Below are 15,205 nucleotides of genomic sequence, written 5' to 3' on the forward strand. Positions count from 1 at the left end.
CACACCCACATTCACTCTCACACAGACACTCTCACACCCACATTCACTCTCACACAGACACTCTCACACCCACATTCACTCTCACACAGACACTCTCACACCCACACTCACTCTCACACAGACACTCTCACACCCACACTCACTCTCACACAGACACTCTCACACCCACAGTCACTCTCACACAGACACTCTCGCACCCACACTCACTCTCACACACTGTCACGCACCCACACAGATATTCACACAGACACTTTCACACACACGCACTCTCACATGCACAGTCACTCTCACGTGCATACACTCTCACGTGCACATTCACAATCAAACTCACACACACAGTCACACAGGTGCACTCACAGACACTCTCACACACACACAATCACATACACGCACTCTCACATGCACATACTGTCACACGCACATACTCTCCTTCACACACACATTCATAAACTCATACACACACACAGGTGCACTCACAGATATTCTCACACACAGACACTCTCACACACACACACACATAGATGCACTCACAGACACTTTCACACAGACACTCTCACATACCTATACTCTTACTCACACAAACCCACACAGACACATACACACACACACAAATGTTCACACAGGCACACACACATTCAAATGTTCACACAGACAGATACACACAGACATACTCATTCACTTTCACTGTCTCACACACACACACACACACACACACACTCTTTCACTGACACACACAGACACACGCAGGCAAAGACACACAACACAAACACACATACTTTCACTGTCATGCAGACAGATACACACAGACATACAAATGCTCATACAAACACGCATGCACACTCACACTCACTCACTTTCACTGACACACTCACAAACACTTACACAGGCACCCCATTCTCTGAATACACACTCCTAAACCTGGCCAAAGTCACTGTCCTATCTGGTCAAACAGTCTCTCTCTCTCTCTCTCTGTCTCTCTCTCTCTGTCTCTGTCTCATTACCTTCTGATGTATCAGCTGGAGTTTCATCCTCCCCTTGCTGGAGATTGGCTGGGAACTCAGACCTGCAAAGAGGAACATGGTGAAAGTTAGCACAGCGGTCAATCTCTCACTGCCTCAGCGAGGGGGGCCACCGCTCCGATCTGCGTAGGAGTGAAAGCCTGATCCCACTGCACCCATCCCCATCCCAGACCCCATCCCCCAGACTGCCTTCCAAGGGCTGTGGCTGCCAAACTACACGCAATTGACCAATAACCAACAACCCCCCCCACCACCGCCCCCCCGCATCAGCCAAGACAACGGGCACAACTGTCCAGCCGCCCGCAAGCTGACCCCGAAAACCGGATAATCCCACCCAAGGCTCTTTCCCACTCTGACTCCTGTGGCGGTGGTACAGGAACGTTCGCCCCAACAAGTTTGATGGCCTTGAACATTCACCCAACACCTACTGTCAGATCAGCTGGGCTGCTACAACTACAGAGGAGGTTTAGGGGAGATCTGATGGAGGTGTACGAGGCAATGACAGGTTCAGACAAAACAAAAGTGTTTCCACTGGCTGGTGGGACTATAGTTAAGGGACACAGATTTAAGGGTTTGGGTAAGAGATATGCGGGGGGGGGGGCGCGTGGGGGGGGAGAATATTTTTACACAGCGAGCGGAAATGGCCTGGAACTCACTGCCCACCAGGGGGCTGGAGGCAAAAGCAATGAATGGTTTCGAAAGGAAATTCGGGTGAGAGAGAATCCCACTAGTCAACATTGCTTCTGTCAGTCAAAGTCAGCAAGAATTAAAGGGTCTCAGGAGAGTTTGCGTATTCATTAGTGTCACAGGTACGCTTACATTAACACTGCAATGAAGTTACTGGGATCAAGCCTTGGCTAAAACCTGATAAAGGAGTGACCAGACCAGAACGGAGGAATGACCATAACGGGGAAAATGCATTTAGCATTGAATAAATCCAACAAACTTTAGAGCTCAGTCCTGTTTGCAAGTCTGACTAGTGTGAGCGTTGGCACAGTGGTTAGCGCCCAGGTTCAATTCCAGCCTCGGGTCACTGTTTTCCTTGGAGCAGAGAAGGCTGAGGGGGGACATGGTTGAGGTGTGTAAGATTAGGAGGGGTATGGACAATGGTCACTGTGTGGAGTTTGCACGTTCTCCCCGTGTCTGCGTGGCTTTCCTCTGGGTGCTCTGGTTTTCTCCCACACTCCAAAGATGTACAGGTTAGGCGCAATGGCCATGCTAAGTTGCCCCTTGGTGTCAGGGAGACTAGTTTGGGTAAGTGAATGGGGTTATAGAGCTCGGTCTAGATAGAGGCAGCATAGTGGCACAATGTTTAGCACGGCTGCCTCTGAGTGCCGGAAACCCGGGTTCGCTTCCCGGCTTGGGTCAGTGTCTGTGTGGAGTTTGCACATTCTCCCTGTGTCTGCGTGGGTTTCCTCCGGTTGCTCCGGTTTCCTCCCACAGTTCGAAAGACGTGCTGGTTAGGGTGCATTGGCCGTGCTAGATTCTCCCTCAGTGTAACCCGAACAAAGTACACCACACCGGTGTGGTGACTGAGGGATTTTCACAGTAACTTCATTGCAGTGTCAATGTAGGCCTACTTGTGACAGTAATAAAAAATAAATAAATAATATAGAGTTAGGACCTGGGTGGATTTGTGGTCAGTGCAGACGTGATGGGCCAAATGGCCTCTTTCTGCATTTTCAGATTCTATGATTCCTTCGAGAGAAGCTGTAGTGTAGAGTCATACAGCGCAGAAAAGGCCCTTCAGCCCATCGAGTCTGCACTGACAATATCTACCACTAATCCCATTTTCCAGCACTTATCTCTTATCCTTGAACGTTAGATGCTTTGAGCGCTCATCTAAATATTTGTTTAAAGGTTTCCGGCCTCCACTACCTTCCCAGGCAGCACATTCCAGATTCCCACCACTCTCTGAGTGAGAATAAGTTCTCAAGTCCCCTCTGTATCTCCTTCCCCTCACCCTAAAACTATTCCCCCTCGTGACTGACAAGGGGAACAGCTGCTCCCTGCTCACCCTGTCCATACCCCTCCTAATCTTACACACCTCAGCCATGTCCCCCCCTCAGCCTTCTCTGCCCCAAGGGAAACAATCCAAGCCTCTCCAGCCCCTCCTTGTAGCTCGAATGCTCCAACCCAGGCGACATCCTAGTGAACCTGCTCTGTACCCTCTCTAGTGCGATCACTATAGTGTTCTCTAGTGCTTCCTATAGTGAGGTGGCCAGAGCTGTACACAGTGCTATTGTCTTTGGGTGAGTAATCCAGAGACCCAGGGTAATGCTCTGGTGATCCTGGTTCGAATCCCACCACAGCAGATTTTGAATTCAGTACAATGCTGGAACTGAAAGTCTACTGATGACCGTTGTTGGAAAAACCCATCTGGTTCACTAATGTTCTTTAGGGAAGGAAATCTGCCGTCCTTACCTGGTCTGGCCTACATGTGACTCCAGAGCCACAGCATTGGGGATGACTCTCAACTGCTCCTCTGAAATGGCCCAGCAAGAAATGGGGCAATTAGAGATGGGCAACAAATACTGGCCCAGCCAGCGACACCCACATATCTTGTAAGTATAATAAAAAAAGTCCCAGTGTTTTCAGCTGAAGGATTTCCTCTCTCTCTCTCTCTCTCTCTCTATGCTGTGGCACACTTGCCCTTATCTTCTGTCTGGACACGGGCCTTGGTTACTCACAGGCCTCAGTGAGACTCCTGTAACTGGGGGGGGGAACATGCTGAATGGGCACAGCCTAATTTTTTTTGATATAGGGAGCTGCATGTAATCTTAGCAGCTTGACTGATTCTGCCTTCCCCAAGACTGTCAGAGGCCATGACTCGATTACATGAGTGAGGAGGGGTGGGGGGGGTGCTGCTATTTCAGTTTCTGACTCTACTCAACATCAAAAAATCAGGAAAAAAGTTAAGAGGAAGGAGAACTCAGGAGATGTTAACACTGAGGGTGTTAGAATTCAAAAAGAAGGTACAAAAACTAGCATAAGGGCACTTTATCTGAATGCTCAGAGCATTCGAAGCAAGGTAAATGAGTTGACAGCACAAATCATTGCGAAATAGTATGATTTGGTGGCCATTACAGAGTATCCCTTTGCTCTGGAGTCACATGTACGGTGGCACAGTGGTTAGCACTGCTGCCTCACAGCGCCAGGGACCCGGGTTCGATTCTGGCCTTGGGTCACTGTCTGTGTGGAGTTTGCATGTTCTCCCCATGTCTGTGTGGCTTTTGTCCGGGTGCTTTGGTTTCCAGTGCAAAGATGTGCGGATTAGATGGATTGGCCATGCTACATTAACTCTGGTGTCAGGGGGATCAGCAGGGTAAATATGAGGGGTTACGGGAATATGAGGGGTTACTGGGTTTGATTGTGGTTGGTGCAGACCCAATGGGCTGAATGGCCTCCTTCTGTGCTGTAGGAATTCTATGATTCTATATGCCGGTTAGGTTGATTGACCATGGTAAATTGCCCTGTAGTATCAGGGGACTCAGAGACTAAATATGTGGGGTTACGGGAATAGGGCCTGGGTGGAACTGTGGTTGGTGCAGGCTCAATGGGCCAAATGGCCTTCTACTGCACTGTAGATTCTATGAATCTATGATTCTAAACGGAGACATGGTTGCAGGATGGTCACAACTGGGAGTTAAATATCCAGGGGTATCAGACTGTTGGGAGGGACTAGCAGGAAGGTAAGGGAAGGTGGTGTAGTTCTGATATTTAAGGATGATATAGGTTCTATGGAAAAAAGGTTGAATCCATTTGAGTGGAAATTAGAAATAGTAAGGAGAAAAAGTCAATGATAGGCATCGTCTACAGGCACCAAATAATAACATCACGGTGGGTAGAGAAATAAACAAAGAAATAACTGATGCGTGTAAAACTGGTACAACAATTATCATGGGGGATTTTAACCTACATGTCAATTGGTCAAACCAGGTCGGTCAAGGCAGCCTTGAGGAGGAGTTCATAGAATGTGTCTGCGTTAGTTTCCTTGGACAGTTTGTAATGGAGCCTGCGAGGGAGCAAGCTATCCTAGATCTGTCTTGTGTAATGAGACAGGAATAATTAATGATCTTTGGTTAGGGACCCTCTAGGAAGAAGCGATCACAGTATGGTTGAATTTAAAATACAGATGGAGCGCAAGAAGGTAAAATCCAATACCAAAGGAGACTGCAGTGGGATGAGGGAGGAGTTGGCTAAGGTAGCCTGGGAGCAAAAACTTTATGGTGGGACAATTGAGGAACAGTGGAGGAATTTTACAGCAATCTTTCACAGTGCTCAGCAAAAGTATATACCAGTGATAAGGAAGGACTGTAGAAAAAGAGATAATCAGCCATGGATATCTAAGGAAATAAAGGAGGATATCAAAGAACAAAGAAAATTACAGCACAGGAACAGGCCCTCCAAGCCTGCACCGACCACACTGTCTGATTGAGCTAAAACCTCCAACGCTTCCAGGGACCATATCCCTCTATTCCCATCCTATTCATGTACTTGTCAAGATGCCCCTTAAAAGTCACTACCGTATATACTTCCACTACCTCCCCTGGCAACGAGTTCCAGGCATCACTACTCTCTGTGTAAAAAATCTGCCTCGTACATCTCTTTTGAAACTTGCCCCTCACACCTTGAACCCCCTACTACTTGACTCTTCCACCCTGGGAAAAAGCTTCTGACTATCCACTCTGTGCATGCCTCTCATAATCTTGTAGACTTCTATCAGGTCTTCCCTCAACCTCTGTCGCTCCAGTGAGAGCAAACCAAGTTTCTCCAACATCTCCTCATCGCTAATGCCCTCCGTACCAGGCAACATGTTGATTGGTGCAGGGTACTAAAAGAGATGGCGGAGGAAATAGCAAATGCACTAGTGGTAATTTACCAAAGTTCACACCAAAGGCTGCTGCATAAAAGTACACGGTGTTAGGGATAATGTATTAGTATGTATTAGTTAACTAACAGAAAGCAAAGAGTGGGGGTAGATAGGTGTTTTTCAGGTTGGCGATCAGTGACTAGTGGTGTACCTCAGGGATCAGTGTTGGGACTGCAATTGTTCACGATTTACATAGATGATTTGGATTTGGGGACCAAGTGTAGTGTGTCAAAATTCGCAGATGACACTAAGATGAGTGGGAGACGAAAGTGTGCAGAGGACGCTGAAAGTCTGCAAAGGGATATAGATAGTCTAAATGAGAGGGCGAGGGTCTGGCAGATGGAGTACAATGTTGGTAAATGTGAGGTCATCCATTTTGGTAGGAATAACAGCAAAATGGACTATTACTTAAATGGTAAAAAATTGCAGCATGCAGAGGGACCTGGGTGTCCTTGTGCAAGAATCACAAGGTGGTGGTTTGCAGGTACAGCAGGTAATTAAGAAGACAAATGGAATTTTGTCCTTCATTGCTTGAGGGATGGAGTTTAAAAACAGTGAGGTTATGTTGCAGCTGTATAAGGTGCTGGTGAGACCACACCTGGAGTACTGTGTACAGTTTTGGTCTCTTTACTTAAGAAAGGATATACTGGCACTGGAGAGGGTGCAGAGGAGATTCACTAGGTTGATTCCGGAGTTGAGAGGGTTGGCTTATGAGGAGAGACTTGAGTAGACTGGGGCTATACTCATTGCAATGCAGAAGAACAAGGGGAGACCTTATAGAAACATATAAGATTATGAAGGGAATAGATAAGATAGAAGCGGGGAAGTTGTTTCCACTGGCGGGTGAAACTGGAACTAGGGGGCATGGCCTTAAAGTAAAGGGAAGCAGATTTAGGACTGAGTTGAGGAGGAATTTCTTCACACAAAGAGTTGTGAATCTGTGGAATTCCCTGCCCAGTTGAGGCTCCCTCATTGAATGTTTTTAAGGCAAGGATAGATAGATTTTTGAACAGTAAAGGAATGAAGGATTATGGTGAGTGGGCAGGTAAGTGTCAACGAAAAGATCAACTATGATCTTATTGAATGACGGAGCAGACTCGAGATGCCAAATGGCCTACTCCTGCTCCTCGTTCTTATGGTCAGTCTTATGGCTCGCCCCCCCCCCCCCCCCCCCCCCGGTCTGGTGGTGTGTGTGGGGTTGGAAGGGAGGATGGAGCAGGCAAAATGGAGAACATCTTTACAAATCTGTACCATGGAGGCCACTAACAAGTCTCGCTTGATGCTGGGCCTCTGAAGATGTTGAGTTCCTCTCCTGGCCTTGTCAGTTAGCCATGGAGAGGAGTCCACCGGTATGAGGCCTTCAGTGACTGCTCAGCACCACAGTGACTGCAATCGGTGGTGACAAGAGAAATAACTTTGAATGTTCCTTTCCCTTGCAGGGTTTGGGTTCTGTCAGCCGTGCCTTGTTTCTGGTTATTTTGGAAACTTGCCCATTACGTTTCAATCACCTCCTGTTACCGTGGTTACCTTGGAGCACGCTCAGTGACCTGCGATCAGAGGCGGCCATGTTGTGACCCTTCACCACAACCCTATGGAACATGGTCAGAAATGGTGTCACTGCAGGAGTCAGCCATAGGTTCAGTTCATGGCCCGTGTGGCAGGCAGAGGCATCGTACTGATAATTACCATCTGTAGCCTTCAGGCAGGAACTGGGCCACAGATAGTGCCTGAGACTTGTGCAAGTCTCCAGCCCTGCAGATGTTGCTGGAACAGTTGGGGGTGACTCATCAATCAGTTGGGAATTTCCCTGTGTCCCAACCTACATCTCACCCTCAAGGCTAACAGCTTTAACACAAATGGACAAGTTACAGATCTAGCTTATTGCTGCAGCTACAAGCACCTACGTAACTGTCAACATGTTTCAAGGCATTGCCAACAATATATTCTTCTTAGAATCATTACAGAAGGCCATTTGGTCCATCCACCCTGTACCAACAATCCCACTCAGGCCCTATCCATGTAAACCTGTGGATTACACTGCTAATCCCTCTGATACTAAGGGGCAATTTAGCACGGCCAATCCATCTAACCTGCACATCTTTGGACACTAAGGGGCAATTTAGCATTGCCAATCCATCTAATCTGCACATCTTTGGACACGAAGGGACAATTTAGCATGGCCAATCCATCTAATCTGCACATCTTTGGACACTAAGGGACAATTTAACATGGCCAATCCACCTAACCTGCACATCTTTGGACACGAAGGGGCAATTTAGCACGGCCAATCCACCTAACCTACACATCTTTCGGAATGTGGGAGGAAACCAGAGCATCCTGAGGAAACCCATGCAGACACGGGGAGAACATGCAGCCCCCCACACAGACAGTGGCCCAAGCTGGGAATCGAACCTGGGTCCCTGGCACTGTAAGGCAGCTCTATCCCATATCCTGAGATGTTTCGGAGCGGCATTACCCTGTGAGAATGCAAGATATTTTATTTCCTGCTGCAATTATCTGATCTGAGTGGGGAGTGCGGGAGGGGGGAGAATTGCCGGGGAAAGCGGTGAACTTTCTACCCTGGCTCCCAGGATCGCAGAGCCCATCGGGATTGGCTATGCTCTGCAGGTGACCCTCACCCCCACCCCGGAATGCTGCTTGGATTGGGGAGGAAGTCTCCTTTAAACGTCTAAGACCGAGTTACATATCATAGAACATAGAACATTACAGCGCAGTACAGGCCCTTCGGCCCTCGATGTTGCGCCGACCAGTGGAACCAATCTAATGACCCTCTAACCTAAACTATTCCAATGTTATCTATATGCCTATCCACTGACCATTTGAACGCCCTTAAAGTTGGCAGGGATATCACTCTAACTTCACCACCCCCCCCTCCCCCACCCTCCCTGCTCCCCCACCACCACCGCCACGCTGAGTGAGTTATCACACTGTAGCTCGAGGTTAAAAAGAGGAACTTGGATCAGTCATGCGAACACTTGCGAAACATGTACGGGTAATCTTACCGAAACTCTGCTCCCTTCTGCCTCCCCCGACCAAACCACCAACAAGTGCTCTGAGGTTCTGTCACGCAGCTGAGTAAACCACTGAAGTATCTCAGCAGAGAGAACGTCTCCATTCCCCACTAACCCCACCACCCCCACCCCCCCCCCACCATCCCCCTGCCCGCAATCCCCCCCCCAACACCTCCCACCCAGACACAGATCACACTGCAGTAAGAAATACCCTTTTGTAAGGGGGTTCCTGACAGCATCTCCCTGACAATGTAGTCCTTATAAAGATCGCAATAATAAAACATCTACAGGAGGTGGGGTGGGGCGGGGGAGGGGGGTGGGTAAAGGCGGGAGATTGGCACTCGGTGAGTTGTCCTTGCAGAGATCTAGCACAGAAATGAGGGGCTAAGTGACCTCCTTTTGTACTGCATCCTGATAAATTCCTCTGCACTCTCTCCAATGCTTCCACATCCTTCATATAGTGAGGTGACCAGAACCAAACACAATACTCCAAATGTGGTCTCACCAAGGTCCGGTATAGCTGCAGCAAAACCTTACGGCTCTTAAACTCTAACCCCCTGTTAATAAACGCTAACACACTGTAAGCCTTCTTCACAGCTCTATCCACTTGAGTGGAAACCTTCAAAGATCTGTGGATATGAACCCCAAGATCTCTCTGTTCCTCCACATTCCTCAGAACCCTGCCGTTGACCCTGTAATCCGCATTCAAGTTTGTCCTACCAAAATGAATCACCTCGCACTTATCAGGGTTAAACTCCATCTGCCACTTCTTGGCCCAGCTTTGCATCCTATCAATGTCTCTTTGCAGCCTACAGGAGCTCTCCACCTCATCCACTACTCCACCAATCTTGGTGTCATCAGCAAATTTACTAACCCACCCTTCAGCCTCTTCTTCCAAGTCATTGATAAAAATCACAAATAGCAGAGGACCCAGCACTGATCCCTGTGGTACACCGCTGGTAACTGGTCTCCAGTCTGAAAATTTTCCATCCATCACCACCCTTTGTCTTCTATAAGACAGCCAGTTACTTATCCAATCGGCCAAATTTCCCTTTATCCCACACCTCCTTATCTTCTTCATGAGCCTACCATGGGGAACCTTATCAAACGCCTTACTAAAATCCATGTATACGACATCAACTGCTCTACCTTCATCCACACACTTCTCAAAGAATTCAATCAAATTTGTGAGGCAAACCTTAGATAGAGTGGACATACAGAGACTGTTTCCTCGGGTGGATGTAGCTGTTACTAGGGGGCATAACTATAAGGTTCATGGTGGGAGATATAGGAGGGATGTCCGAGGTAGATTCTTTACTCAGAGAGTGGTTGGGGTGTGGAATGGACTGCCTGCTGTGATAGTGGAGTCGGACACTTTAGGAACTTTCAAGCGGTTATTGGATAGACACATGGAGCTCACCAGAATGATAGGGAGTGGGATAGCTTGATCTTGGTTTCAGGCAAAGCTGAGCACAACATCGAGGGCCTGTACTGTGCTGTACTGTTCTATGTTCTAGAAAGGGAAGTTTCAGCACAATGTCTTCTGCACTGGAAAACTTATCTTCAAAAGGATACAAAAGTTTGAGGTCACGTACCAACTGACTCAAGGACAGCTTCTTCCCTGCTGCCGTCAGACTTTTGCATGGACCTACCCTGCATTAAGTTGATCTCTCTCTACACCCTAGCTATGACTGTATTCATGCTTGTCTCTTGAACGTGGGAGGGGGTGGGGGGTGAGGGGTGGGGAGGTGGGTGGAGGGGTGGGGGGGGGGGTGCGGTTCTTCAGCTGTCTGCCAGATAGAACTGCATTGTCCTCCATCTGGAATCTTCTGTCCCCACTTGATGGGCCATGATTTTCCTGGTCGGGGAGTGTGGGGGCCGGGGTGGGGGGGGTGCGGGAGGGGGAGCCAGAGGGGAAGGGAGGGTGGAGGGGGTAGGGGCTAGCCGAGAGCGAATGGAGCTTTGGCCGGATTCTGCGTCCTCGCTGGCCACGGGTCCCACCACGGATGAGACTGCAGGATCCCGCCCAACATCTGTATCTAGCAACACCAAAACCGTGGCCCCCAGAGCTTACTCCCACATCCAAGAGAAAATGGAGAGCTGGCCAAGACTGGCCGCCCCCTCCCTGTGTCAGAACAACAGCCCTCCTCCCCTTCCCTCCCTCCATCCCTCCCTCCCTCCCTGCAGGGAATGATTAATAGCCTGGGGGGCGGGGCAGGGGGGGGCGGGTTTGGGGATAGACCTGCATTCTCGACAGACTGGAGGGGCTGATTGTGGACAAGTCCCCAGGACCGGATGGAATGCATCCGAGGGTTCTGAAAGAAATGGCGGAGGTGATAGTGGATGCCTTGGTGGTTATTTTCCAGACGTCGCTGGATTCCGGGGAAGTGCCGGAGGATTGGAAAACGGCTAATGTTACGCCATTGTTTAAGAAGGGTGCCAGGCAAAAGGCGGGGAATTATAGGCCGGTTAGTTTAACGTCTGTGGTAGGTAAAATGTTAGAATCCGTCATTAAGGAGGAAATTGCGAGGCATCTTGAGAGGAATTACTTGATAGAGCAGATGCAGCACGGTTTCATTAAAGGGAAGTCGTGTCTGACAAATTTACTGGAGTTCTATGAGAATGTGTCTAGGGCGGTGGATAGAGGAGAGCCGGTGGATGTGGTCTTTCTGGATTTTCAGAAGGCGTTTGACAAGGTAGCTCACAAGAGGTTATTGCAGAAGGTCGAGGGACATGGAGTTGGGGGTAGGGTGTTAGCGTGGATAGAGGATTGGTTGTCAAATAGGAGGCAGAGAGTGGGGGTCAACGGGTGCTATTCGGATTGGCGGATGGTGACTAGTGGAGTGCCCCAGGGGTTGGTGCTGGGGCCTCAGCTTTTTACCATTTATATAGATGATCTGGAGGAGGGAACCGAGTGTAGGGTGTCAAAATTTGCTGATGACACCAAGATTGGGGGAACGGCAAATTGTGCGGAGGGTGTGGAGAGTCTGCAGAAGGATCTAGATAGGCTGGGCGAATGGGCCAGGAAATGGCAAATGGAATTTAATGTTGGCAAGTGAGAGGTGGTCCACTTTGGTAGGAATAATGGTAGGAAGGACTATTACTTACGTGGCGAAAAACTGCAGCAGGCGACGGTGCAGAGGGACCTCGGGGTCCTTGTGCATGAGTCGCAAAAGCCCAGCTTGCAAGTGCAGCAGGTGGTCAGGAAGGCTAATGGGATGCTGGCCTTCATAGCGAGGGGGATTGAATATAAAAGTAGGGAGGTCTTGCTGCAGCTGTATATGGCATTGGTGAGGCCGCAGTTGGAGTACTGTGTGCAGTTTTGGGCGCCGCACCTGCGCAAAGATATTTTGGCCTTGGAGGGAGTGCAGAGGAGGTTTACTAGGCTGATGCCGGAGTTGAGTGGGGTTGAGCTATGAGGAGAGGCTGAATAAACTAGGCTTGTACTCGTTAGAGTTTAGAAGAATGAGGGGAGATCTCATTGAGACGTATAAGATGATGAATGGGATGGATAGGATAGAGGTGGAGAGAGTCTTCCCGCTCAAAAAAGACAGTAGGACTAGGGGGCACAGCCTCAAGATAAAGGGGGTTTAGAATGGAGTTGAGGAGGAACTTCTTCACTCAAAGGGTGGTGAATCTCTGGAATTCTCTGCCCGTTGAAGTGGTGGAGGCTGCCTCGCTAAATATTTTTAAGAAGCGGGTTGATGGGTTCTGGATAAGAGAGGGGATTAAGGGTTATGGGGAGAGGGCGGGAAAGTGGAACTGAGCCACGACAGATCAGCCATGATCTTATTGAATGGCGGGGCAGGCTCGAAGGGCTAGATGGCCTACTCCTGCTCCTATTTCTTATGTTCTTATGTTCTTATGTTCTTATAGCGCCTTCCACATCCACAGAGAGTCCCAAGTGCCTCGTTGCCAATGGAGAACCATTACTGTTATTTTCTATCCATTTGTGCAGAGCAAGATCCCACAATAACCAGGTGGTCTTTTTTTTTAGTCATTTCGGCTGAGGGGTAGATACTATTTCAGGACACTGGAGTGGGGAAGGTGGGGGGGGGGTGGTGGGGGGGTGATCTTCCTTGCTCCCCCTCAGAGAGTGCAATGGGATGGTTGTACATCAGGATAGATCGGGCCTTGCTCTAACATCTCATCCGCCTTGGAACCGCTTGCGGGATGCGGGCACCCTCGGGCTGGGCCCCAGCGTTTATCACCCCACCCCTACCCGCCCCTTGGGAAAGATGGCGGTGAGCTGCCCTCTTGAGCCCCGCTGCAGTCCACGTGGTGTAGGTACACCCACAGCGCTGTTAGGCAGGGATTTTTGACTTAACGACGGTGAAGGAACGCCGATACATTTCCAAGTCGGGATGGGGAGTGGCTGGGAGGGAACCTCGCCCGCGCTCCAGGCCGGTTACACCCAGTTGTTGTCACGCAATGGGGCCCTCTGGGAAAGTGCTAAATGCTCCCAAATTCAATCACTCTCCCACCCCAATGAGTCAGATCTTCACCCAGAGATCCTCCCTTGTGATGTAGACATGTGGCCTGTAATGGGATGTGGTTTGACAGTGAGGATTTGGGTTATAATTCACGTGCTGTGGAACCTACGTCTCATGCTTTTCTTTTTACAGGGTATCGGCTGGTAGGTTCGTGCTGCTGTGTGAACCGAGGCAAAGCAAACACTTCGAGGGTCACCTTATGGCCCACCAGGTAGGGTGGGTGCCAGGCACCCAGAATCACAGAGCAACAACCCAGCACCAAAGGAGGCCGTTCAGCCCATTGTGCCAATGCCAGCCCTTTGAAAGATCCAGCCAATCCATAGAATCATAGAGTCCCTACAGTGCAGAAGGAGGCCATTCGGCCCACTGAGTCTGCACTGATCACAATCCTACCCAGGCCCTATCCGTGTGACTCCATGCATGTACCCTGCTCATTCCCCCGGACACTAAGGAGCAAGTTACCTTGGCCAGTCCACCTAACCCGCACATCTTTGGACTGTGGGAGGAAACCGGAGCACCCGGATGAAACCCACGCAGACACGAGGAGAATGTGCAGACATCACACAGACCTGGACCCGAGGCCGGGAATTGAACCCAGGTCCCTGGCACTGTGAGGCAGCAGTGCTAACCACCGTGCCATCCATGAATTAGTCCCACTCCAACCCCCCGCCACCCTTCACTGCTCCATCTCGCCTTTCAAGTATTTATCTAATTCCACGACCCCTCCCCCTCTGCAACCCCCTGAATTTGCCTCTACAACCCATAGGAGAGTTGGGGGGGCGGTGGGGGTGGTTAGTTTAACTCAGCTGGCTGGGTGGCTGTTAGTGATGCTGAGCAATGCCAACAGCATGGGTTCAAATCCCATGCCGGCTGATGTTATTCACGAGCCTTGCCGACCTTATCCCTCACCCGAGGTGTGGGTGACCCTCATATTAGATCGTTCTGGATCATTATAACTTGGAGCAATCAGTCCTTCTATGTGGCACACTGTGTAGCCACTGGAAAAGGCCCACAAGCTGGAAATATTGAAAAAATCCCTGGCTACAAAATCCCTGAAACATTCCATCAACAACACAGCCCGACCCAGAGAGAGAGAGACTGTGAACAAATCCATTACTTACCTGTGCCAGGGTCAAGATGAACTTTGTGGCTTGTAGTTTCTCAAGTTGGGAATGTGTGTGTGTGCGTGGGTGAGTGAGTGAGTGAGTGTGTGTGTGTTTGTGTCAGTGTGTGTGTTTGTGTCAGTGTGCGTGTGTGGGTAAATACGTGTGAAATTGTGAATGGGTGAGGGTGTGTGTGAGTGTGTATCTGTGTGTGAATGTGTGTGGGTGAGTGTGTGTGTGTTTGAGTGTGTGTGTGTGTGTGAGAGAGTATGTGTGAGAGTGTGTGTGTTTGGGTTTGTGTATGAGGTCGTGTGTGTGTGTGTGTGTACGGATGTGTCTATGTGTGTGTGTGTGTACGGATGTGTCTATGTGTGTGTGTGTGTGTGTGTGTGTGTACGGATGTGTCTATGTGTGTGTGTGTGTGTGTACGGATGTGTCTATGTGTGTGTGTGTGTGTGTGTATACGGATGTGTCTGTGTGTGTGTGTGTGAGAGAGTATGTGTGAGAGTGTGTGTGTTTGGGTTTGTGTATGAGGTTGTGTGTGTGTGTACGGATGTGTCTATGTGTCTGTGTGTGTGTGTGTGTGTGTGTGTGTGTGTACAGATGTGTCTATGTGTGTGTGTGTGTGTGCTTCTCAGGCAGAGAAGAGCCGGCTGGTTCGCAGCCTCGCTATTTCCTTCTCCCT

At 49.5% G+C, this 15,205-nt stretch overlaps 1 protein-coding gene across 1 annotated transcript in view; it reads right to left on the reverse strand.

The window, feature by feature from the left end:
* Positions 1-14,893, reverse strand: part of LOC145337183 (5'-3' exonuclease PLD3-like) — a 47,493-nt gene extending 32,600 nt beyond the window's left edge. Inside the window, exons 1-2 of the mRNA XM_080181983.1 lie at positions 14,539-14,893; positions 1,002-1,063 (exon numbers count right to left, since the gene is read on the reverse strand). Coding sequence (XP_080038109.1) covers positions 1,002-1,028 — 27 coding nt within the window. The 5' untranslated portion in view covers positions 1,029-1,063; positions 14,539-14,893. The remainder of the gene's footprint in view (positions 1-1,001; positions 1,064-14,538) is intronic.
* Between the last annotated feature and the right edge of the window lie 312 nt (positions 14,894-15,205).

The sequence above is a fragment of the Carcharhinus amblyrhynchos genome, unplaced genomic scaffold (genome assembly GCF_965287045.1).
Source record: "Carcharhinus amblyrhynchos unplaced genomic scaffold, sCarAmb.v2.hapA scaffold_44, whole genome shotgun sequence".
Taxonomy (NCBI): Eukaryota; Metazoa; Chordata; class Chondrichthyes; order Carcharhiniformes; family Carcharhinidae; genus Carcharhinus; species Carcharhinus amblyrhynchos.